The 26284-nt window shown below is 47.5% G+C and overlaps 2 protein-coding genes across 3 annotated transcripts in view; both read left to right on the top strand.

Moving 5' to 3' along the window:
• FA2H (fatty acid 2-hydroxylase) overlaps positions 1-6198 on the top strand; it is a 64167-nt gene extending 57969 nt beyond the window's left edge. Inside the window, exons 7-9 of one of the 2 annotated variants that reach the window (XR_014514318.1) lie at positions 955-1207; positions 2151-5256; positions 5416-6198. Coding sequence is in view for 1 of the 2 variants with exons in the window: in XM_083452955.1 (XP_083309081.1) it covers positions 955-1207; positions 2151-2230 (333 nt within the window). In the remaining variant the exon portion in view is untranslated. Of the gene's footprint in view, positions 1-954; positions 1208-2150 lie in introns of both variants that reach the window. The other variant, XM_083452955.1, reaches the window with a different exon arrangement.
• A 5428-nt stretch (positions 6199-11626) lies between these two features.
• MLKL (mixed lineage kinase domain like pseudokinase) lies at positions 11627-26163 on the top strand. Its single transcript, XM_083452940.1, has 10 exons — positions 11627-11918; positions 14678-15142; positions 16878-17046; positions 17198-17295; positions 17799-17934; positions 18096-18180; positions 18655-18806; positions 21750-21799; positions 24264-24401; positions 25317-26163. Exons 2-10 carry the CDS (start codon positions 14680-14682, stop codon positions 25358-25360), a joined length of 1335 nt encoding a protein of 444 aa, XP_083309066.1. The 5' UTR covers positions 11627-11918; positions 14678-14679; the 3' UTR covers positions 25361-26163.
• The last annotated feature ends 121 nt before the right edge of the window (positions 26164-26284 follow it).

The raw sequence follows: 26284 nt of genomic DNA, 5'->3' as shown, positions 1-26284 counted from the left end.
AGTTAGGATTCACCACAGTTTAGGGTTCAGGTGTAATGCTAAACTGCCATGGACTGGCTGGATGCAGAGGACTGCTGGGAGGCACCAGCGGGGGAATCCCCAAAGGAACTCCCAAGGGAAGAAGGTTCAGAGCCAGGGGACTGGTGGTGGGATGACAATGAGTGGTCAGAGGGAGAAGAGGAAGCAGACTGAGAAGAGCAGGTGTCGGAAGCTGAAGAGGCAACAGGGTTTTGTGAGCAGGATGAGGCTGGGGTAGAAAGCAGTCCAGAATCCAAGGCAGGAGAGGAGGGGGGCCAGCAGATAGAGATGAGGCACGCTGCTGAAGAATCCAGAGAGTCTCCCATCCTATTGAGACCATCTCTCCTCCCCCTGAGCAGACAGAAAAATGCAGAGGACAGAGCAAGGAGAAGCAAGACAACAGAGCCTTAGGCTGCTGGGGAAGGAATCAGGGGAGAAGCCTTAGAGAGCGGTGGGAAGGCAGGGACCTTCAGTCCTCGTAACTTCTTCACTGGGGCAAGTCCTACTGGGAAGACTTTCTGTGAATGCTAGGCCTGCACTGTTTTGGGTTGTTTGAATAAAGAGTAAATTTCATGGACACTGGTGTCTTTTATTGCTGACCTACTCCTGACTCCAGCTTCTGACATAAACTTCAGGTAATCAAAGACATAAGCAAAAGCTTCAGAAGGTGTGGCTTGTTTCCATTAAACCTAGGAATGAGGGACATGAGGCCCTCCAGATGTTGCTGGACTGCAGCTCCCGTCAGCCGCAAACTGACATGGCCAGTGGTTGTGATAAACTGCGGTTTACAGTGTCAGCCAAGTCCAGCCATTGGAACTCATTTCTGCTCTTCTGCATCATGAGTATTTTGACTCCAAACCATGGGATGTCCCTCAGCATCAACGGTGTCAGTTTAACTACTAGTAACTAATTCTGCTCCTTGCGATTCTCTTTCAGTCTCCATTTGATGGATCTCGCCTGGTCTTTCCACCTGCACCATCATCCCTGGTCATTGCCTTTTTCTACGTTCTTGCCAGAGTTGTATTTCCTGAAGCATTTGGGACCTCCCTCTTCGTCGGGGGGCTCTTTGGCTACGTTGTCTATGACATGATGCACTATTACTTGCATTATGGGTCACCAAAGAAAGGCAGCTACTTGTATGAGATGAAAGCGTACCATGTGAAGCACCATTTTGAACACCAGAACGCAGGTAATGGGGGGGGGGGGATTTTGCCTCCTGAACAGCTGCTACCACAGGAATAGGAGCCTATGCCCTCTCCCCCAGTGTTGTTGGACTACAGCTCCCATTATCCCTAACCACTGGCCTTGCCTGCTACTAGCCACAATAGTTCTACCTCCACTGTTGGAGACAGTAAATACTTCTGAATACCAGCTGCTGGAAACTGCAAGAGGGGAGAGGGCTCTTGGGCTCAGGTACCACTTGCTGGTTTCCCTTTAGGGAATCTGGTTGGCCACTGTGAAAACAAGATGGTGGACTAGATGGGGCACTGGCCTGATCTGGCAGATCACTTCTTGTGAATCCAACAATATCTGGGGGGCCACAAGTTCCCCATCCTGGTCTGAATAGTTTTGGGGTAGTGTTAAGAAAAAGCAGGTACTGTTTTTTAAAAAATGAATCCATAAAATAAAAACAAAATGGAGGGGACTTTTGCTCCCTTCCTGCTGATCTCTCAGGGTTGCTAAATGCCAAAACTAGCTGATGGAGCCTCCAGGTGGCCACTATTTTGTGGGAAGGATTCAAGTGCATTCTGGAACTTTAGGTTTCCACAATTAAAGTGCTCTGTCACCTGAGCACAACAAATCCACTTTAGAAAAGAAGCAGACATGGTGTGGTTTGGAATGTGTTGGGGTCAACATTGAAAAAATCTAGGATGCACAGATGATCGACAGGAAGGCTTATAAGCACCACAAAATTAAATCTGGACAAATGCTCGTTTTGTCTAACTTCCCTACAATGAAACCTGAATGAATGGTTAATAAAGACCAGCATTAGTCTAACCACTGCATAAGCTTTGTGCAAGCAAATCAGGAAGACTGCTGCATAAACAGGGCAACTGGAAACTGGAAGAGCCCTGACGGAAGCCTCCAATGCTTTGACTTAACTCTACACCTCTCTGTCTTCCCTGTTTCAGGCTTTGGCATCACCAGCAAATTCTGGGACCTTCCGTTTCAGACGCTGATCCCAGAGGAAACCCCTGAGAAGGAAGACTAGCACCCGTTACTCTCCTGCATGGTCTTTGGCTCCTGTTTTGCTTTCCTCTTGCAAGCCTTGGATGCCGCCCCCTGGGACTCTGCAGAGCTTGGAAGCCTGGGACCTGAGGAGAGAGGGGACTGTCCTTCTGCTGTGCTGCTTCTTTGTAACATGGTTCTGCTGTGCAGGTGACCTTCTGGGAGGAGCCCTGCAAAGACTAATGGAGAGGGAAAACCAAGGTGGTGTTGCTGAGTGTCTTAGGCAGGATGCAATGGCAAGGGGCAAACTCTGCCCAGCTCAGCACCTTGAGATCAAAGTAGAACTCTGGTTTTAGACACGTGTAAGAATTTCATTGTTGAGCACATGCCACAGCTGACTTGGAGGACTGGTATCCTGTGATGTGTTGAGCGGTAGGCAAACTGCTCTGGCTCTTAGTATTCCTGATATCTAGCATGGTGTTGGGTGGTGGGTGCAGGATTGCATAATGGTGCAACCCTGTTGGCATCCTTTCTGTGTAGACAATGGGCAGTGGTCTAAGTCCAGCTTGTTGCATGCCATCTACTTGGCTGACCTCTCCAGGGGAATCACTAGGGGAAAAGACTGCTGATTTCCCACAAGCTGGCACCAGGTGTGCGGAATGGCCACCCTTTTTACGCTCAGTGTGATTCTGATCTCTTTAGAGCAGAGCCCTGTGGGTTCTGGATTTGCTATGCAAGTGGCTGGATACAAGCCACCGGAGCTAGAAGTTATTTAAGAGGTCATCAAGTGTATCTCCCTGTCTAAAGACGGAGGATCTGGCACCAAAGAGTCCTTGACTGGTCCCTATTCCATTACTAATGCAACTTCTCAACCCAGAATTTGGGGGTGAAGTGAGATTGTAGTACATAGCCTGATTTGGAACTGCTTGAGTTTGGAGACTTGGTTGCAGACTGAAGTTGGTAGGCAGAGGTGGGATTTTAAAGCAAAACCAGGCAAGCAAGAAAACAGAAAGAAGGGCGAGCCCCTTTCAGAAAAATGACAGATAAATTGCCACAAATTGCATATTGCAAAAAATCATTTATGCAAAAAACAGTCCTGCTTGAGTCAAATGCAAAAAGCCAACATCTGTCCAAAAAGACGCTGCCTAGGAATCCTCGGAAAATCATACTGGGTCAACTGACTTCAGCTTTGCTTTGTATACACTGCAGTATTCACAATCTGATTAATCTGCAAAATCTGCAAAACCACATTGGGCTGTCAATGAGCTGTATTCTGAACCCACTGATGTGCCTTACTTCTCCTCCTTTGATGGGATGGCAGCCTTTCACTCGATGTGCCATGTACCTTAACCGTGACATTTGAGACACTGTCAGTGATCCATAACTGTTATACACGAAGTGCAATAAAATACTTAGTCCAGTGTAGGGATAATTGCAGGCAATAATTACAGAAACGAAGAACAATATTGTTTTTTGTATAACTCTACAGTATGTCATATTTGCAACATTAACTGGCCTGCTGTTTATTGTAAAAGGGGAGGTGGTTTTTCCCAGAGGCAGTGATGAAGCATTTGTTCATCCTTTGTTCATTGGCCACCCTTTGGGAAGAAGACTTACCGTAGTTGGACTCTCTCCGCATCAGGCACACAATTTGCATTCCCAGATCCACTTGTCCTTGCCAGCAGCATTCTCATCCCACCTTCTCAGACCTGTAAGGGCACTTTAGGAAGATGCTGGTTTGTGGTTGGGATCGAACCACAATTGAAGTGGATTTCGCACTTTTGCACAACAAACCTCCAAATTTTGTACAACAAACCTCCCCAAAAATGGGTGATTTTTTTGTGGGGATTTTTTGCAATAAGGAAATTAACAGAATACAACACTGAATGTCAATAAACATTCCTTGATGAAAAGTTGTACAACCTCCCTGCAAACAAATCAGGATGAATGCATAGTAAGCAGGTGGTCTGGAAGGTGGCCTAAGATGTGATGACCTCCAGGAGTGTTCCTCGAAGGTCCAAATTGCCAAGCAGCAGGCTAGCCCTGGTCTAATCCTGCTCGTTATGTTTTTCTATGCAAGGGGAAGCTGCTGTAAGCATCTTGGACTATGCTTTGGTGTTGTGGCCTCCTGTTCCCTTGTCGTTTTTGCCAGTGACTCCAGGAGCCAGAAGGTGGTGACCTCCAGTCACAGGATTGGGGTGGGATGGTTATGTCAAGAGAGCAGAGTTGGCAGGGTTCTTCTGGGAGACACCCTCCAGGACTAGGATGCTCTCCTGCACCTGATTCCAAGACCCTTCTTCTGCTGGAAGGTGAGTGGGCAGAGTGCTGTCCCTCTACAAATAGTCTAACTGCACAGTAGTTCAGGGAGGTCACTGTTGGTATCTTCTGGCTCCTCTGGAAGAGGCAATGTCTGCTGGTCTCTCCCCCTTTGGTCTTTGAGGGCTTATCCACACTTACAGTTCCTGCATGCTTTCCAGGCATAGTCTGCACTTTATGGCTCTGTGTGCAGTGCAAAAGGTAAGCATGGATGAACCTTGAGTCATCGTTTTGCTCTCCCTCTCTTCCCTGCCAGAGCACAACAAAATTGTGTCAAATGTGGTCCTTCGTGCTGATAAAGAGGGAGGGCGATGGCAGCCACTTGCTAGATGATGTGCCAAATTGTGGTCCCTTCTTCTCTTCCTCTTTTTACCTCTGGTGCTGCTTTCATGTGTTCAATGGCCTTGTGAGATTCTGTAGTGTCTACACACAACACGAGGCAGGAGAGGCTCCTTCCCCTTGTTCCACTGGGAAGATTATGGGGCTATAATCAGAGGGAGAACATTGCACAGATAGGACAAAGTTTTGCTCTCTCCCTGACTGCCACTGTCCGGAGTGTCCTTGGAAAGGAGGACACAGAGAAGGACTTTAGACTTACAATGTCAGGTTCTGGACAAGTTCATATGGGGGAAGGTGATCCTTTAGGTATCCTGAGCCATATTAGGCCTCTAGATCCCCAACTCTCCGGTGAGATTCCACCATCCCCATAAGAGGGCGAACTCCAAACCCAGCAGCATCTGTTAGGCCATGATGGTTTTTCCAAGGCAACGCGCAGCTGTCCTTACAAGGCCTCTGCAGATTACACCCCTTCCTCCTTCCAGGAAATGTTCACATTCCAAGTGCTTACTGTGCACTTGTTGGGTTTCAAGGGCGAGGTGTTCTTAATCTGTGTTTGCCCTGCATTATCCAAAGCACATTACACATTCATTACTGGGGTATAAGATACTTCTGTTCAATGAGTTGTTTGTCAAACCAGCTTCATACCAGTTGGAGTCCACAAACGGTAGTTAATTTGTCTCTAGCCATGGTGCAAACACTTTTGCATAGGGTAAAGACATCAGAGAAATCAAAGCTGTGGTGATGTGAACATCTGGAGGGTGGGAAAGCTGCTTAATGCACTGGGAATGTGGGAAAGAACCTCCCTACATTACAAGCCGGTAATATGAACACACCCTGGGTCTGTGGTGATCTCTCTCTCTCTTTCTCTCTCTCTCTCTCTCTTACTGGGTCCCAGTCTTGAGTAATTAGATTGTGGAAGACTTCAGGTTCTGGGACCACCATCTACTTCCCCACTCCACCTCACAATCACAAATACAAGTGAGCTTCTCCACCACTGTTTCATCTCTCCATTCCCAAACCTGTGTTTGGTCAGGTCAATTTTAACGGTGTGTCAGCTTTTCTATGCTACCCTGCCCTTTTGCCTGAAAGAATTTATGCAAACCTCGACTAACCTGGAGTTTTGGCCTTCCAGTAAAGGCAATTGCAAAGAGATGCCCACTGGGTTGTGGATTTTGTCACTGTTTTTGGTTATACCCAACCTTCTGATTTCTCTTTGCCCTCCCTCCATGTTTGCCGCAGGATTTGTTTTTTAAAAAATAAATAAATAAGGATGAAGTTATATAAAATTGTAGACGTTAAGATAATTGTACATAGATATGATGTATATGTTGAAAAAATAAAACCATTTGAAGTGTTGATGTGTGTGGCGGCAACATGCTTCTGGAAGAGGGGAGGTGGGGGAAGGCGCAGCAGAGCAATTGTGGCTGCCGTGTTGTGGGTCTGTTGTAGCTTTTGGAAGCAGAATCACCTAGAAGAGAGCCTTGCAGCAGCTTGCCATGAGGCTGTCGCAGTGGCCAGCTGCTGCAGTCGCCCCAAGCAAAGAGGGTAGGAGGGGGATTGTTGGCCACCTCTCATCTCCCTTTTCTCAGAGACCCCAGTGCAGAGGTGGTAGCTGTGACTTCTGACATTGCACCTCTGCTCAGGGTTGCAGGCTGGGTTCAGGTGGTTACGGGCAGGCCATAGCCCAGAGGTCAGCAAACTTTTTCAGCAGGGGGCCGGTCCACTGTCCCTCAGACCTTGTGGGGGGTTGGACTATATATTTTTTTTGGGGGGGGGATGAATAAATTCCTATGCCCCACAAATAACCCAGAGATGCATTTTAAATAAAAAGACACATTCTACTCATGTAAAAACATGCTTATTCCCAGACTGTCCGCGGGCTGGATTTAGAAGATGATTGGGCCAGATCCGGCCCCGGGGCCTTAGTTTGCCTACCCATGCCATGGCCCACGGTAGGACACCTGCTCTGCATGCAGAAGATCCCAGGTTCAACCCCCAACACCTCTTCCATGAACGTCCCTGGCCTGAAACCCTTTTCATACATTCTCAAGTTGCCTCCCTCTGGCATTGGCCTGTCACTGGGCAACCTGCTGCCAGAAGCATGTTTGGCTTTTCTCTCTCCATCCTGAAATGCCTCTTGCTTGCCTAGAAGGAGAGAGAGAGTGTGTGTAAACCTCTTGTTCCTGGACGCCTGGAATGTAATCACCTGAACAAAGGTAAGAGTTGCATCCATTGCTTTGCCCATCTTGCCTGTGGCCCCTAGAATGATGGCCAAGAGTGAATGCTGCCTTCAGGCTCAAGAATGTTTCTGACTCCAAGTTCAGACGATACTGAACTAGCCGTTCTATAGGGCAGCTTCCTATGTTCCTAATTGAGTGTGCATCACTTAGAGGCCTTTTGCTCCAACAAGTGGAGTACACAAGTGGTGCCAGGCGTGCAGAGACAAATGCACCCCCCTCCCGCCAACAAGTGGCAGTTGGTTCTAGGAAGCAAAATGCGCTTTTAATAACAGGTAGGCCAGTGATACAATCCTAGAACTGTAGTGTTGGAAGACAGCCAAGGGGTCATCCGGTCCAACCCACTACATGACTGAAGCAGCCTTCGCAACCTGGTGCCCTCCAGATGTTTTGGGTAGCAGCTGCCATCAGCCACAGCCTACACTTCTATTTTGTAGCCCAAAATGTTTGGAGGACCCTAGGTTGACAAAGCTTGGGTTAAAGCAGCCTTTCTCAACCTGTGGGTCCCCAGATGTTGTTGAACTACAACTCCCCTCACCCCTAGCTAGCAAGGCCAGAGCTCAGGGATGATGGGAGTTGTAGTCCAACAACATCTGGGGACCCACAGGTTGAGAACTGCTGGGTTAAAGCATCAAGAAAATTGCGTCCTGGGATTTCCCTGTCCTCAGAGGCAGCCCACCTCTTTGCTTGCTCTGGATAGAACCTCAGGTGCCTCCAAGCACTCCACACACCCTTCCCAGCTGAAATGGGCCAAACATCTGTATTACCTGTAGAACAAGTTTGCTTTAGTCGTGACAGAAAGACCCAACTTCCACACCCCTGAGTCTTTACCCCTGAGTCTGCCACCCCTGAGGCAAAGCATCAGCTGCTGTTTGAGAAGTGGCTCCCCTGCTCAGTTTCCCATCCCATCAGAGTTTCTGTATGTTTCCTCATTTAACCCAGCCCCTCCCCCTTCCACTTTGGACGTAGTGGAAGAAGTTTCTTCAGACAAAAAAAACAGTTTCTTTTCTTTCTTTCTTTTTAAAAGCACCTAGTTGTATGATCTGAGGGGAGAGGAGTCCTTTCCCCCCGACTCCCAAGCAACCGGAGAACAAATTGGTAAGCTTTTGCCATGTTGGTGCAGAGTGAGGGACTAGGACCTGCAAGATCAGGCTTCAAATCCCTCCTCAGCTCACTGGGACAGTCACTGTCTCTTTGCCTAGCCTACCTCACAGGGTTGTTTGGAGGATTCAAAGGGGGAGAGGAAAACCAATGGGTGCTGCCTCCTCGAGTTCCTTGGAGGAAAGAAGGTGGGATAGAAATCGTATCTATAAAGAAACAGCACACACACAAAAACTCCACTTGCTTTCTACAATGGTAGCTAGTTTAAAAACCTTGAGAGTAATACCATCTGACACAGTGGAGTTGCATAGGACTGGGAATTCTAATCTGTGGTGAAAAAAGCCATGGTGAAAATTGAAGCGGGATGGGCTTTATTCCAGGTCCATGAATCCAGAGCACTTTGGTCTTTGGTACTGTCCGTGGCTGGCATGCAGGATATGATTCCTGATAAATCGGCTTGCCCCAAGAGAATGGAGGAAATACAGAGGAAAGAGAAGAGGAAATAGAGGGCATGCGTAGAAAGATTTAGTGCTTTCTATGCCAACCTGATACCCTTCTGCTGGGATGCCTGGGACCGATGGGAACTGTAGAGCGAAGGATCCACAGGAAAACAGGTTGCTGATTTAGTGTTTTCAAGTGTTTGTGTAGAGCAGGCGTCAGTGCTTCCTGGATGTGTCACATGGCAAGAAGGGAGTTTTTCGTCTCAAGGCCGTGCCTAATCAGTAGCTCTGAAATACTCTCTTCTATTTCTTTTGCACAACTTCACCTTTGACCCTGGGACTCTACATGGGATCTAGGGCTGAGCTCCCCCTCAAATTAAGCCTGGGGTGACCCAACCTGTGTGTGTCCCCGACGCATGTCCAAAGCCTGTCATTTGGAGGATGCAATTTGCCCAGCCACCCACCTCTCACACAAGGAGGAGTGCTGGGGAAGGACAAACCAATCCTAAGCAGGCAGCTGCACTAGGGGCAGATACTCCAAAGTGAATTCCCCTGTGTCAAAGTTCACCCTAACTGATTCTGGACAAGGCATTTGTTTGGGGAGTAGTGTAAACCTTTGTTTTCTGCCTTTCCACTGACTCCTGTTGAGTGAACTTTATTTATACCTGCGTTTTTAGTGGTGTCTGCAAATGTGTTTCACCAGCTAGGAGAGGTTAGAATGTGATGGTATCTCTAGGTGTCTAGGTTGTGTTGTAAAGCCATGTACATAGAATACCACCACCATCTTGTGGTGACTCATTGTAAGTACTGTTATTAGGTCAATTGGTTGTGGCAAAGGGGGTTGAAATTACAGTACAACACTCTGACTACAGAATCAAGAACTGAAACCATTCCATGGGGGGCTCCTGCTAAAACACTGAGGCCAAAGGCAGCTTCCCTAATAACATTTGTCAAATTGAGAGAGTTTGACAAAGGACTGTTAGGAGCACAGACAGCTAACCCTATATGAAGTGTCACACCCCCTATTAAGATTACAACTACTGTTGGTGGATTGTAGCATCTGACAGGTCCCCACACCATGGGGACAGGCACCCCCATGAAACACAGAGCCATCCTTCAAAATTCACACATCTCTGAATTTTGCAATGCAGCTGTTCCACTGAGTAAGGCGTACGGAAGCGCACCTCCTGAGGTAAAGTGTACATAAAATGTTGGAATTCTGAGCATCTCCGACTTAAAGGCCCTCCTGTGCCCATATATAGTCTTGTGGGTTTCCATAAGATGTAGCTCAGAGGGGTTGCCTGCTTCAGAGCCTGCAGGTAAAGGTGAATAGACTGGTGAGAAGGCATAATGGGGCCTTCTCTCTGGTGGCTCCAGTAGTATGCCATGCCGTTCTTGTGGGCATTGGACAGGCCTCATTTCCCATGGTAGTTAATGGCTGTTGGGTAGGGCAGAAGGCAGGGAAACCAATGACAGGCAGAGCCAACTAATTCTTTCTTTTCCCTGGTGAATTTTAGAAGGAGAACACTGAGAATGATGAGAAGGGGGAAGCTGAAAACCAAGGCTTGAAATCCCCTGGACTGATTTTAAGGAGGTAGGGAGGCAGGTATGGGTTAACTGAGGAAAGCCTGAGGACCAGCCTCCACTGCCCATTTCTCACATTTTAAAAGAAGGCTGTAAAAACCCACCTTTTCTCAAAAACTTTTGATGAGCAGGGTATGGGGGTATTGAGAGATGGCCTTTTCCCTTGTACACCCAGTAGATGCCTGTGGTCTGTGGGGGAGTTTCTCCAGCAAGTTCCAAACATCTCAGAAGCCCCCTCTGCAGTAACTCAGAGCAAGGCTCTCAGTGTGGCTGCTCCCATTCAGTGCAAGAGCATTTCTGCCCAGTTATGACAAGAGCTCACTCTCTGCACTTTCTGGAAATGGCTGAAGGCATTTTTGTTCTGACAGGCGTTCCCAGCTTGATAAAGGTAAAGGTACCCCTGCCCATAAGGGCCAGTCGTGTCCAACTCTAGGGTTGTGCGCTCATCTCACTTAAGAGGCTGGGAGCCAGCGCTGTCCAAAGTCACTTCCGGGTCACGTGGCCAGCGTGACGAAGCTGCTCTGGCGAGCCAGCACCAGCGCAGCACACGGAAACGCCGCTATAAAGCGGTACCTATTTATCTACTTGCACTTACGGGCGCTTTCGAACTGCTAGGTGGGCAGGAGCTGGGACCGAAAGACAGTAGCTCACCCCGCCGTGGGGATTCGAACCGCCGACCATACGATCAGCAAGTCCTAGGCACTGAGGTTTTACCCACAGCGCCACCCGCGTCCCCTCCCAGCTTGATAGATGGATCTTTACCACGAGTGTCTGTTTGTCAGAGTTTTAGTCTTGTTTTAAATGTATTAGTTGTTGTTTTTAAGTGCTTTTTATCACCCTGTGTGTAAATCACCTTGAGATGGTTTAGAAGCCTAGTAACACGTCAATCGTAATAATGATAATGATGATGTATGGCTAAGGCAGTATCGCTTTCTGCTAGTAGTTTTAAGGTTATTGTTTCTACTTGTAGTGCTAGCTACAGGCACTTCCAGGCTTTTGCTATTTTTAGGTGGGCATTAACCACAGCCTGGAAAATCCCGGTTGCACAATTAAAGTTGCTTTGGAGCTCTTGCATAACAAACCACCTTCGGCAAATATCACACCTGAATATCACACCAGGGCAGAAGCTTAATAAACAAGCTGTCTGGAAAGGACACATTTTTGCTTCGAAAGATTTTAGGAAACAAATTTGCATTTGAAAACATTGTAGCCACTTTGTGATGGTTACGTACACTTCAGGTTACATACACTTCAGGTTACAAACTCCGCTAACCCAGAAATAGTGCTTCAGGTTAAGCACTTTGCTTCAGGATGAGAACAGAAATCGTGCTCCGGCAGCACGGCAGCAGCGGGAGACCCCATTAGCTAAAGTGGTGCTTCAGGTTAAGAACAGTTTCAGGTTAAGAACAGACCTCCAAAATAAATTAAGTACTTAACCCGAGGTACCACTGTATACACCTCTCTCCAATAAAATAAAGTCAGTTGAATTTCTGTGTCCAAGGCACGTGGCCTTCCCCTTTTGAGAACTGAAAGTAAAACAGCAGCTCAACCAACGGGAAGGTGTCCCACCCGCCTCCCTAAAGTGCTCGATCTTCCTTCGACAGGAAGTGAGGCCAACTTCTGGGGAAAGGGAAGCTCAGAGTTCAGCAGTTGGAGCAAACTCTTGATCGCACGGCAAGAAGAAAGGGGGGATCCGGAGACCACCGATAAACAGGTAAGCAGGAGCTGGGCGGAGGAGGGCAAGGAATCCTGCTCCCCTGCAAGGGCTGAAATGGGCACTCGGGGCTATATTTAGAGGATTGGGAGACCTCACACAATACACCAAGTAAAAGAAAGAAAGTTTTACCACCAGCCTTCTCCCCCGCCCCTCCTCTTCCCCAACCTTATGCTGTATATAACATGAATGTCTCACACTGTATGTAACTGATCAGCAGAAAAGACTCAGCGAACTGAAAATAGAGACAATGCATGTACCTTTGTAAGCCAAGCAAATCTTTAATAAAAATTACATAAAATAAAATAAGGGATGGGAAGGAGAGATTAGTGGACCAGGTGCTGGTCTTTCTGAATTCATACGAAGTGCATTTATTTTATTTGTTCCTTGCATTTATATACCACCTTTTTCTCTGCACACGGTTCACTTCCTCCCCATTTTATCCTTACAACAACCCTGCGAGGTAGCTTAGGCTGGGAGGCAGTGATAGGCCCAAAGTCAACTAGGGAGCTTCATGGCTGAGTGTGTGTCTGTGTGCAATTAAAGCGGAGAACAGCTGAGTGTGTGCAAATCTTTAACTGCTTTCTGCTTTTCGCTTCTCCTGGATGCTCTGGCCGCAGCTGAATTTCACTCTGACCATGGATGGCATCTGGCCTCGGGCTGCAAAAGGGCATTTAAAGTAAAGCCAGTCCACGGATGAGGGTTACGGAAGCATCTGCCTCGTAAGAGGCAGCGTCCTGCCCACCACATTGCTTCAGCCCCCTTGCGGAACTCGCTTCTCTCTCTCACTGAGTTTGGCAAGAGAGGGAGGGCATGTTCCAGCTTGTGGTATAAATGGGGATGGGCAGGGGGTGACACATTTCCATTTTACGTCAGGTGGTGAAAGGGGATGGGCCACCTAACAGCTGTGGGGTAGAGGCCTCCCCATTCCCTCTGGGCATGCTGGATCTTCTTTGTACAAATGCAGGGGCACATGTTGGGGACTGCAGTTAATCCCCATAAGATTCCATCAGGTGGAAATCAAAGAGGGATACAGTGGTACCTCGGGTTAAGAACTTAATTCGTTCTGGAGCTCCGTTCTTAACCTAAAACTGTTCTTAACCTGAGGTACCACTTTAGCTAATGGGGCCTCCCGCTGCCATGGTGACGCAATTTCTGTTCTCATCCTGAAGCAAAGTTCTTAACCCGAGGTACTATTTCTGGGTTAGCGTAAACTGTAACCTGAAGCGTCTGTAACCTGAAGCATATGTAACCCGAGGTACCACTGTAGTCTGTTGTGAGTTTTGAGGCATGTGAGGGCCAATTTAGGAGGGTAATGGCTATTCGATTGACCTGCTCCGATAACAGACACGTTGTAGCATCCATACAATGGCGATGCTCAGTGCAGCTCTGTGCCACTTTTCCTGAAAGATTTAGCAAACGAGGCCTTGGCACCAAGCTTACGTTTAACGCTAAAGAATTCTGGTAACTTGCTGTTTTGTGAAGATGCAAGGGATTTTCTGACAAGGCTTGGACAGCAACCGTTTTCACAGTTTGCTGTTTGGAATCCATCATGTGGCTGGCCCTACCATCAGGTGGGGTAAGATGCCTGCTTTTGGCAGCAGAACTTGGGTGTCATGAATGGGCAGCAAGTTGTTGAGCCATGTAATTTAATTTATCACGGATGTACTTTTAGGTCCAGGAAAAGAGAGAGGTGTGGATGCCACTTCAGCCAGCAAAATACCCTGGGCTGGCCCCAGGTCTCAAGCTGGTTTAAGGCCACATTCACTCTGTGCATTTAAAGTGCTATATTCTTGGCATCCATCTATCTCAAGAGACAATGGAGTTCACTTCTGGGAGTGAAGTCAAACCACTGTGTTAGCAGCTCTGAAGTGACCTCCTCGGTGTTCAAGCCTGGGCAGTGTGTATGGGGGTCCTGGGCTGCCCAGACAACAAGACTAACGAGGTCTAAAGGAAAGGAAAACAACGCATCTGGCACCTGCTTGGCTACAGGAATTGCCAGAAGGAGGTGTACAAGGCAACATCCAACTGTCTTAGGCACTCCACTCCGAATTTGTGTAGGGTTTACACTTAAACTAATCTGGGAACTACATGATTGATTGAACAGTCAATCCCTCTGGGAACTGTAGCTCTGGGGCAGGGAATAGAGGCCTCCTAACAATTCTCTAAGGGACACGGGTGGTGCTGTGGGTAAAACCTCAGTGCCTAGGACTTGCCAATCGCATGGTCGGCGGTTCGAATCCCCGCGGCGGGGTGCGCTCCCGTCGTTTGGTCCCAGCGCCTGCCAACCTAGCAGTTCGAAAGCACCTCCAGGTGCAAGTAGATAAATAGGGACCGCTTACCAGCAGGAAGGTAAACGGCGTTCCGTGTGCTGCGCTGGCTCGCCAGATGCAGCTTGTCACGCTGGCCACGTGACCCGGAAGTGTCTGCGGACAGCGCTGGCTCCCGGCCTATAGAGTGAGATGAGCGCACAACCCTAGAGTCTGGCAAGACTGGCCCATGCGGGCAGGGGTACCTTTACCTTTACCTTTAACAATTCTCAGGAGCCCCCTTAACAAATTACAGTACCCAGAATTCTTTGGGGGAAGCCAAGTCTGTTTAAAGTTGTATCATTGCACTTTATATAATGCAGACACTTTCAAGAGGCAAGTCTCCACTGGACGGTGGTGATCACAAGCTGCCTTGTGTTGCCCAGGAAGCATGCACGACATTTTCCACCTGTGTTCTGTTTTGCTCACCGTGTCCTTCCTTTCCCGCAGTTATGGATACCATCCAGGCCATTCTGAGAGTTTCGGTCACCATCTTTAACCAATGTGAGAGAATGACGGAGTGCAATAAGCACCGAGAGCGCCTTGTTGGGCGCATTAAGACCCTCAGGCGGCAGGTCGAGCGCTTGCAACAGGTCTGCACCAGCTTCTCCGATGACCTGGTATTGATGCTGAAAGAGACACTGGACACCCTGGAAAAGGCCCAGACAAAGCTTTGCAAGTACAGTGACATGCCCCAGTTGAAGCAGTTCATGAATGCTAACAAAATGCTGAAGGTCCTTAAAATAATGAACATGGACATCAGCGATGCCGGTCAAAACCTAATGAGGCAACTAGAGATCGAGAAGCTATTAGATGACCGTCAAGACCTCTTGAAATTTGAGAAGCCTCTTGTGACCCAGGAAGGCGAACAGGATCTTGTGGAGGACTGTGTATCTTTGAAGGAGATGAACAAAGGTGCTCCTGAGTTTCATGCAGATCCTCTGCCTTTGAGAACAGTGGAGTGGAGAAGGGGACAAGCAGGCCAGCATGGGGGGGGGGGGGCAGCAATGGTGGCAGCCACAAGCTCAGGAGCTTGTCCTTAGTTAAGGCCATTTGAGTGGTGGCCTGATTTAAGTCACTAGTCTTCTACCTTTTCAGACTCAGGACCTGCTTCTCCCCTAAGAATTATGGGAAGTGTTGTTTGTTAAAGATGCAGAGAGTTCTTGGGAGCCCCCTCCCCCCAATTCCCTCACAGAGCTATAGTTCAGAGTGGTTTAACAATCATTCCTTCTTCCCACTGAACTTGGGAAATTGTAGTTTGTAGTTTTGTGAGGGGAACAAAGGCCTCCTAACATCTCTTAGCACCCTTAACAAACCACAGCTCCTGGGATTCTTTGGGGGAAGCTGCAACTAAAATGCATGGTGTTAATGTGGACTAATTCAGGCATCAAAATTCAGGTGCCCCACTGGCTTCTGGGTGTTTCAGTGTATACAGTAGCTCCCCCCCCCCCCTTGGGATAACCACAACCTTACGCTGTGCTCTGTGGCCACCCTGTATCCCAAGAACAAGGAAATACATTTGGCTCATTATCATTTCATTTATGTGCTCTGAAGGAGTGTTGCCTTGTTGGGGCCTTGCTAGGAACTCAAAAGACTCAGAGCACAAATTAAGATGGCAGGTAGCTGGATTCTCACCAACACTGGACCTTGTTAACACTCAGCCACCTTGTAACCGTTGGTTTTTTTTAATGATTAAAAAGGCCGGAAAGTAGCAGAAGATCTAAGGCTCACTGCAAAAGATTCTGGGTTTGAGCCCCTTCTAGTGCTGCTGTTTCTGAGCTTTTCCATTGAAACCTTTTGGACCCAGAAGTACCTGGCAAGATATAGAGATAACTCACATACCTTGTTTTCCCCGACACCTTCCAAGCTCCCAAGAAGCAGCTTTTGAAGTGAGTGTCTTAAAATCATTCCCAGGCTAATCTCTCAGTTATGGGGCCCTAATGTACTTGCCTTAATTAGAGAGCAGGAGGCCCAGACACATGTCTGAGCCAATTTCAGAGCAAAGCGTGCAACCAGATCAGGCAAGCCTCTCAAAGCCACAACTGTCCTTTATTGCTACACCACTTCAGCTTCAAAAGCTTATTATTCTGACTTGTTAACCAACATTAGAAATGACCAAGCATTCGAAGGCCCACCGCATGATCCTTTATAGATGGGAGGGCATTCCACAGGGTGGGTGCGACTGCTGAGAAGGCCCTCTGCCTGTTTCCCTGTGCCCTCACTTCTTGCAATGAGGGAACCACCAGAAGGCCCCTCAGAACTGGATCTCAGTGTCCGGGTTGAACGATGGGGGTGGAGGTACACAATGAAGGTTCTGGTACTGGTCTTGCTGCACTCCAAGGAGCCTGGCTTAAATAAAGTTCAAAGGGGAGGGGTAGGTGACACACAGCTGGCTCAAACATCTCTCCTCCAGAGGAGGCTGACAGCAGCAAAAGGCGAATGTTGGGGAAAACAGTGACGGCAAGTCTTTCCTCCCCAGCCCTCCTGGAAGTACCAGCTGTCGGTGCAGTTTCTTTTCTTCTGAAATACTGTACTGAAACTTGAATATTGCCAGCTCACCATGTGGGCATCTCCAAGTGACTGCGGGCCTCCCTCCCGATTCTGATTTGTTTCCATGGGCTTCTTTCTAACCCCCTTCCTTTCTCCCCAGGCCAAGATGCTGCTGCTTCCATGGAAATCACTGAAATACCCAAAAGCCAGATCACCAATGTGACCACCCTGGCAGAGTGTGAGAGCTACACCCTGTGCAGTGGACAGTACAATTATTGCTCTGTGGCCATCAAAGTCTTCAAGAACCCTTTGAATGAGAACAAACCACAGTGAGTTCCTCTCTTTGGTCCTCTTCTTGAGTGATGGGTACAAGTGGCCACCTCTATATTGCAAAGCTAACCTAACCACCCTCACAGAGGGAACTGATGGAGAGACTTTCGGCTCCATCACAGAGACTGATCTTTCTGTTGTTTCCTCCAGGGATGTGAGGAGCATCTTTTGGACCGAAATCAAGACTATGAAGAAGTTTGAGTCTCCCCACATTGTCCGTCTCTATGGGATGTGCATAGATGAGAGTGGTAAGACCTTTGCTCTTTGTGTGTATATGTGTGTTGGGGGGGGGGTAAGAATTCATCCTTCCACAGTAGTTAATGCATGCCTGTATTTAACTTTCTTTATGTAGTTTTTACTGTATGGTTTTACGTATTTTTGTTGTTGTAAACTGCTTTGATATTTTTCATGAAATATCAGTTTCTAAAATATATTTTGTAAATAAATGAAACAGAAGAAAGAATACACAGCCAGATATTGAACCAAGAAACATTATAGTTCTGTCCATTGTATTCATACATGCTTTTGGTGCAGTGCTGTGCCTCGCCCTCAACTTCACAGGAGCGAAGTTTTATTTCAAATAGCACCAGGTCTTCCACTTAGCCTCTCCTGACCAGGAATATGTGCTCTCCACTCTGTTTTCATGAATGCGTCAAGGAGCTGAAAACTGTTTGGTAGCAGAGCACAAAAGACAAGGACAGCCACCGACTGAAATGGAGCAGCAATTCATCAGTTGTCTTCTTTGCCATAGGCTTCCCTCCTGAATACTCCATCATCACGGAATATTGTGAAAAGGGTACCCTGAGGCAAGTGCTGAAAAAGGAGCCTGAGTTATCCTGGGATATCCGCTTGGAAATGGCAAAGGATGCTGCCATCGGCCTGTACAGGTACACTGAGCCTGGCTAGAAGGGGGAAAGGGCTCTGCCGTTGTGTTTGCACAGCACCCTCCCACTCTCCCTCCAATAAGTGGCAGTGACTCTGCTGCCTGGAGGTCAGGTACACAGAGTGTTGGCTTTCTCCTCCCCTTCTTGGCTCTTTTTGACTGCAGGTTGCATCAGACGGGGGACAAGCCTCAGGTGCATTACTGCATCAACAGCACCAGGTTCCTGGTTGACAGAAGCTACTGTGTAAAGGTGAGAGCTGTGTAAAGGTGTCGTGGCTTCAAAGAAGGCTTAGAAAGGCATATCTGCCTTGCACACTTTCAGTGGCTTAAGGATCATTTTCACCCTCTAAGGAAGTCTGGAAACTGGAGACCTGCAGGGAGGGGCTGATTATTGGACAGGTCTGCCCAATATATTCCATACCCACCTTCAAATGTCTGTATCTCTAGGTGTGTGTGTGTGTGTGTGTGTGTGTGTGTGTGTGTGTTGCATTCCCTTGGCTACAGAGCTAGAGTCATAGAATTTGGAGGGTCCCCCAAAGGTCATCTATTCCAACCCACTACTTCTGTGGGTACCAGCCTCCCTGGTAAGCAGCTATCCAGCCACCCCCTTCTGAGGCACACTCTTCCACCCACAAAACAGCTCGTCCTGTCAGGATGCTCTCTTCAACATTTAGCCTTAACCCCATTTTCTTGATTACACAACATTCTGCTCTGCTCTTCTCAGCTCTCTGGGTTTGAACTGAGTCAGACGGTCTCTTCCATCAGACGGAAGCCCAAGGAGAAACCCAAAAAAGAGGTCAGTGCTTCAGCCTACATCTGCCCCGAGGGCCTGCGGTCAGTGGAGCATCAATACAACCTGGCCAGCGAAATATACAGGTATTTTATCGCAAAATGCTGCCACACCCCGTTTTTATTTATCAGGGGCATCTTCATTCCATTCTTTAGCCAAAGAAGCTGCTTTACAAAATCCCATGGTAAGGCAACCCCTGCCTGCAGGCTTATACTCTAAAATACATGACACAAAAGGAAAAAGGGATGGGGTGGGATGAGGAAAGAAAGCAAGCTCAGGCACCTGTTGGGGTGGAAACAGTTTGAAGGATGGACTGACTGCTGCTAAGTGAGGGAAGGTCAAAGGCAGCTGGCCAGTCTGTGGAGGTACTTAGCATCCTCAGAGGACCACAACTTATGGACAACTCGTGGGCTGGGTGGGAAGAACCAGCCCATGTCTCCTGCATGTGTTAATTAAATGAGATGCATGTCATGGCATCATAAAGTTTCTAATTACTTCTGCACAGGGCTGGCATCAAGGGCTGGTGTTGTTGGGCACCTGCCAAGGTCTGAGTTCCTGCAGGGGCACCACTGCCACCTCCTGGTCCTGCTTCTCTTCCCCTTGCTGTCGCTGCCAGTTCACCTGCCCTCTCTGAGCAGCTGGAAAGAGGGTGGAGGTGGGACAGAATCCTAGAGAGCCCAAAATATTATTTCATTTAGGTGGGGACATTAAAAGAGGGAAGAAGAATGGGGGAAGTGTATGGAGTGGAGTGTAAGGAAGTATATCAAAGTTCTGATTTTTCCTATGATGCTTCTTCTCAAATGTGAAATTCCTTTTAAAAACCCCAACTCATATTTTTGGCACACCCTAAGCATGTGCTGAGTTTGCCTGTTGGGTAATCCAGCACTGGAAGCGGGGCTACCTCTAATGGCTTCTTGCCTGCTCTCCGCCCCCAGCAAAACAGCAACCACCACCATGCAGCTGGCCTGCCTCCTACTCTTATTTGCTGTGTGCCTCTTGCGGAGGGGAGGGGACGTGCCGGGCACAACGATGCCTCAGAACCATCACTGGAGAGATGGGAAAGTCAAGCTGGGGAGCTACCAACCAGTCTGGCAGATGCTGCTTTCTACCAAATTCCAGAACAGCCAGCAGGGTTGACATTTTGTCCACTATTTCCTCTAAAAGGCCTTCACCATGTCCTTGGTTGTGCCTATCATCATCATCATTTTTAATTTGTATATCGTCTTTCTATTTTACAATACTCAAGGCCGTTTACAAGCTGAAGAAACAAAAAATGTACATCTTATAACAATCTAATGCAGGCTTCCTTAACCTCGGCCCTCCTGATGTTTTTGGCCTACAACTCCTGTAGCCTTTTTAATCCACGGGTAGGAATAATTGTTGCACCCAAGCAGAGACAAAAGGAGCCAAACGACACCAGGGGGTTAATCCAGAGAAAGAGCGTTTTATTCTGCCATCGGGGGGGGGGGGGCAGAGGCACCTGTGTGATTCAGTTCACAAAAGACAGGCCGCACCGAAAACATTTTTACAAGCAGGTTTTATCCTTTTTTCAAACCCCTTTTTTCCTCTCCCCCTTCACAGATTCTTGCATAGAATGTTGCTTTTCACTCCCTGGCTCTGTTCCTGGAAGTATGTTGCAAATCAATGTACCAGGACAAGGTTATCTTGGATCTGGGAAGCAAAAAGCTTTACTGTTCTCAGCTCTGGGTTTGTTACAGCGTTTTTGTTACAGAGAGGATTACTTAGCTCATGCTTTTTGTCTTAGAGGAAAATGCAGTTTTTAAAATGCGTACGCCGAGGCCTGGCTGGGGGGGGGGGGGGGAATTCACAAACAATTTTTAGGGCTTTCTGGGGTAACCCTAACTGTACCCCTTCACTCCCATGATCCCTAGCTAGCAGGACCAGTGGTCATGGATGCTGGGAATTGTAGTCTCAAAACATCTGGAGGGCTGAGGTTGAGGAAGCCTAATCTAATGCAGTACAAAAATGTGATAATAAAACAAAACTTTAAAATAAGCAACCTTCATCACAAAAGTAATACAGTGGTACCTCGGGATGCGAACGGGATCTGTTCCGGAGCCCTGTTCGCATCCCGAATGGAACGCAAGATGCGACGGCGCATCTGCGCGTGCGCGGGTCATGTTTCACTGCTTCTGCGCATGCGCGTGATGTCATTTTGAGCGTCTGCGCATGCGCAAGCGGTGAAACCCGGAAGTAACACGCTCCGTTACTTCAGGGTTGCTGTGGAGCGCAACTCGAATGCGCTCAACCCGAAGCACATTCAACTCGAGGTATGACTGTACTCAACAATCATTAGAATAGTATAAAATAATAATACAAACATATAAAAGTTAAACAGAAATCCACTCAACAGTTACAATAAATAATTTCTAAACTATAATCAGTAAAACAATGGCAAGTCACAGTACATAAAATAATACAATACAAATAGAGAAGCAGAGACTAGAGGGTGGAGCAAGGCAGGTGGAAGGAGGCCTTGCCTGACGAAGTCTCTCCCCTCACAGTTCTTCCTCCAGGACCGGCTCCCTTATGAGGACTCCTAGGGCCAGAGGGCCAGGCAAGGCAGGTGGAAGGATCTTCCTGTCCACCTGGAAATGGATAGGCCTCCATGCAGGACTGGCCTGCTCAGGAGGCGAGGTGAGGCAGTGGCCTCAGGGCAGCCGGCTCCGGACAGCTGGGAGGGGCTGCAGAATCTTCTCCACCGCCCACCCATAGGTGTGAGCAATGCTGGGTGTGCATTGGAGGAGGAGCAGGTGGCGTGGTGCATGTGGCATTTTCTGTTTTCCCTTTCGCAGCAAAGCGTCCTGGGCCAGCCCTGCCTCCATGAAGAGCGGCTGACCTGGTGAACTTTGCTACCTTCTAGCTGTGGAGGTTCTGTGACATCGCAGTCCCTAGGCATGGCTGAAAGCAGGCAGAGAGCCCAGCTGCCATCTGCCGGCCATAGCCTTGGGGGTACAGGTCAAGCATATCATTCCACTCACACCACAGGTGTGTTTGCTTCATTTCAGCTTTGGGATTGTCCTGTGGGAGATCGCAACCTGCAAGATCCCATTTGAAGGTGAGGCATGGATGGGGGCAGGGTTGGGCTCGGTTCTTTCGGGAAATGGATCAGCAGGCAGGCTCTGCAGATTTAGGAGCGCAACTGAGACTACAATCCGCTGCTGCTAGGGGAGGGGGGCTGTTTTTCAGAAGCCGTCCAAGATTCCTTGCACTTCCCTTTACATGCAAACATTACAGACTGGCAAAGTGTAATTCCTGGTGAAATTGATGTAACTGCTCAGCTTCAATCCGGAAAAGCCCCAGGCTCCTCCTCTATCCTACCTGGTCAGTTAAAATCTATCCTAAAGTGCTGAGCACCTATTACCGTACTTTCAGTTCTTGGATTATATATGGATTAAAGCCATAATAATCCCTTATATATGGATTAAAGCCATAATAATCCCTGGGACGCGGGTGGCGCTGTGGGTAAAACCTCAGCACCTAGGACTTGCCGATTGCATGGTCGGCGGTTCGAATCCCCGCGGCGGGGTGCGCTCCCGTCGTTCGGTCCCAGTGCCTGCCCACCTAGCAGTTCGAAAGCACCCCCGGGTGCAAGTAGATAAATAGGGACCGCTTACCAGCGGGAAGGTAAACAGTGTTTCCGTGTGTTGCGCTGGCTTGCCAGATGCAGCTTGTCACGCTGGCCACATGACCCGGAAGTGTCTGCGGACAGCGCTGGCTCCCGGCCTATAGAGTGAGATGAGCGCACAACCCTAGAGTCTGTCAAGACTGGCCCGTACGGCCAGGGGTACCTTTACCTTTACCTAATCCCTGTTTAAAAAATCTCAAAGAAAAAGTAGATAGACTTAGCAGGATTAATTTTAGCAGTCTCCTTTCAGTCATAGAGAAGTAATGTGCTAGGTTTTTAATCCAAACTTCTGACTTGGGTTGAAGACAACCATCTCCCAGGGGAGAAACAGATTCATCTCAGAGCAGGTCAGTGTATTATTTGTTGCAGTGTATTAGCCCACATTGCAGAGAGAGATACATACCTCATTTCCTGGCAGTAGGTTTTTCTCTTACTTCTATTGATTTTAAGTAAGCTTTGGACTTGGTTCCAAAGGAACTTTTGTGATCCAAATTCAGTAAAACCCTCTGTGGTGAGCCGAGCCTAGGGATAGATGAATATGTCATTTCCTGCTTCTCTCACTATCTATTTCCACCCCCCCCCCAAAGTTCAGTTCACATTTCTGCTTCACTGTGCTTTTTTCTTTCTTTTAAAAGTTCTCATGAAAATCCATCAGCATTTCAGTTCACAATATACATATTTTGTATGCATTTTTGCCCAGTATACATATTTTTGCAAGAATTTCCCCTCCCCCAATACATTTTCACTAATAAATGAATTTTATACACTTTCCTCACACATTTCCTCCACTTTCCTCTCCTTCCTTGGAGGTTTTAAAGCAGAGGTTAGATGGTCATTTATCATGGATGCTTTAGCTGAGATTCCTGCTTTGCTCGGGCTTGGACTAGATGACCCTTGAGGTACCTTCCAACTCTACAATTCCGTAGAGTACATTTTTTTTGGTACGCATTATATGGTTGTAGAACTACATCAAAAAATTCAGAGAGGTGTTAATTTCAAAGGATGGTTATGTCAGTTTTAGTCTGCGTAGACTCTTTGAGATTAATGGACGTGACTAACAGGTTTATTAATGTCAATAAGTCTACTTTGAGTAGAACTCAGTTGGCTCCAGCCCTAAAATCCTAAGCAAACTGAATTTCTCCCACATCCCTAAGTGAGCCATGTGTCCATCCTGCTACTATCTTGAGGAAGTAGGACTCCAAACCTTTGCATGTACATAGTCAGAATGCCCCTTTTATGTTGGTAGAGGAAGCAGGCGGCAGGCGGTGGCACTGTGCTTGCTGGGATGGGTGGGACGACATGGCACTAAGAGAGCTGGGAAGCCACTGGCGCTAACCTGGAGTCGCCTTGCTTTGCCCCATCCTCATCCAGATTAACACAGTTTTGTTGCTGCTGGAAGGACACCACTGCTTCTAGCCACGCATTCCAAGAGTCACCACTAGAGCACAGATCTCTGTCTAGATCCCAGCGGGTGTGTGGAAAGGATTGGAGCAGAAAGGGGGCTGGCAGGGAACTGCTTATGTACTTACCCCGTCACTTCTCCTTTGAAACTTGAATGCCCTCCTGCAGCAGCTTTTCTTAACAGTTTTGGTCCCTGCCTTTGCAATCAGCGTTCATTGGGGCCTAAGAGCAAGGAGTAGGGTTGTATATATCTCTGTGTGTCCACATGGAGCCACCCAGGCCCAGATTCCTATCCCTGGCTGGATCTACACAGATATAAAAAATGCTATGGAGGGAAAACGCACTCTCTCTATATAGAGAGAGCTCCCAATGCAATTTGCCATTGACTTTGGATTGCAGCTCTACAGCCCCATCTGGTGTCACAATTTTATAGCGCACTTATAACATTATAATTGTAGCTGTGTAGCTGAGTCTCCTGTGATTATTAACTCAGGTTGCACTGCAAAGGAGATCCGTGATAAGGTTTGCAATCGGGAGCAAGAACCTCTGGGAGTCGACTGCCCCCGACGTCTGCGGGATGTCATCAACAAATGCCGGGATTTCGACCCTTCCCAGCGGCCAACTGCTGAAGGTACCAGTAACTGGGCTGTAGCAGGCTTTGGGGACCAGAGCTGTGGGCATGGTGGCTAAAGGGATCCAAATCATCATACCCTATCCTTCCTCCACAAGCAAAACTGGCATAGGTAGCCTCTCCCTGCCCTCCCCTTGCTTGGCCGCACTATTTGGAATGTTCCATTCTTTTCTTTTCTTTTAAAAAAAGTTAACTCGCAACCTATGCACATTTAACTTGCCCGTATTCAGCTTTAAGCACATGGCAAACAAACAAACAAACAGGGGGGGAAAGTTCAGGAAAAAACTTTGGCTATCCCACTTGCCATTGAATGCAGTGTGTTTTGACTATACACAATTTTTGCTTTATGTGCTATCCCCGAAATGTAACCCCCATGAAAGATGAGAGTTGTCTATACTATCAAACAAGTACCAGACAACAATAGCATACAGAAAAGGGAAACAAAAAGCAAGCAACATGTCCCCACACAGTAAAAAAGCAAGCAAGCAGGCAAAACAACAGGACCTACCTGTGTGCCTTGCAATGGTCTAAGACAAATGCAGTATACATCTGAAAACTAACTGTGTTAACAAAAAAATACTAGAGGCAATACACCTAGAATTAAGACACCAGGCCCCTCCAAAACAACACAACAATAAGCAACAATGGTGGTGGTAGTGTTCCTCTGGGTAAGAATTAATAAAGGAAATGAAAGGGTAACCAACCCTCATGGATTTTGTCTCTTACCAAGTTTCACCCCTTACGACTTTACAGTGTTGCTTTAACTTGCAGTTCTGCAAAAGTAATTGATAAGTAACTCATTCACAAAAATGCAATCTCCATTTGAACAGCCACCCAAAGGCGAAGTATTAACGATTAAAATATTACACTTTTATTAACTCCTTTCTGAAAACCAGCTTGCCTTTGTTTTTGCAGAGATTGTGAACCAACTCATTGTTCCTGACCTTTTGAAGGAGTGAGAGCCTGACCACATGAAGCGGGACCTGGAATACAAGAACTTGTTCTCAGCACAATCTTGCAGGGCCACCCTGAGCATCAGCACAAAGCCAAGCACATTTTGTTTTTCAACCTGGAGTGCCTGTGCACATGGCCAATGGGCATGTGCCTACAGCCCTTGGTCTAATTGGCGCACTGTCATAACTTGTTAACTTGGGCCTGGTTCACAAGCAATGCTGTTTAACTGTGGTTTGTTTACTGCTAGCAAACTACAGTCTCGATCCATGGTCTGCTATTATCTTATAAACCTTGGTTTGTCCTCACTATGGCTTAGTGTTACAGGTGAACCCAGAATCCTTCCTTAGCCATGATTTTTTTAACCACTCTATCCCAGATGCTCATCAGATTCAGCAGCAGTAAGTTTTATTATATGGTCACAGACCTGGAAAATTAATCCTTACAAAGGCATGAGACAAGAGCTGCTGGGAAACAAAACAAACTATGGGAAAAGGACAGTTGGTGGTTCACTCAGGGCTTCTTGTGTATATGACTTTGCATTATACTATTTGCACATTATACAAATTGTGGCTTAGTGTTATATGTAAGCATAGCCTTAGTAAGCTTCAATGCACTGTTGCTTCTTACAAGCCAGCTCAAATATTTCTTCTGGCGGAAATGGTTGCCCCACCCCAGTGGAAATCAATGCATGTTTTTAGATCTATTAATTAGCACAATAAGAATTCCAGACCCAATGCTTCATTCTTCAAACTTAACTAGGAGTATTGTGAGGTGTTCTGTAATTCAATAAAATTATACTGAACCCATAGTAGGAATTATTGTGTGTTCTTCTGACCACAATTTAAAGGATGATATGGAGCCAGAAAAAGCATGTAAGAGGGCAATCAAAATACTGTCCTATGAGAAAAGACTAAAATAAGTTGGGGGCG

The sequence above is a fragment of the Podarcis tiliguerta genome (assembly GCF_965153285.1).
Source record: "Podarcis tiliguerta genome assembly, chromosome: 8".
In the NCBI taxonomy this organism is placed as follows: Eukaryota; Metazoa; Chordata; class Lepidosauria; order Squamata; family Lacertidae; genus Podarcis; species Podarcis tiliguerta.
Note: the sequence above shows the minus strand (reverse complement) of the source record. Positions and strands in the feature narration are given on the sequence as shown.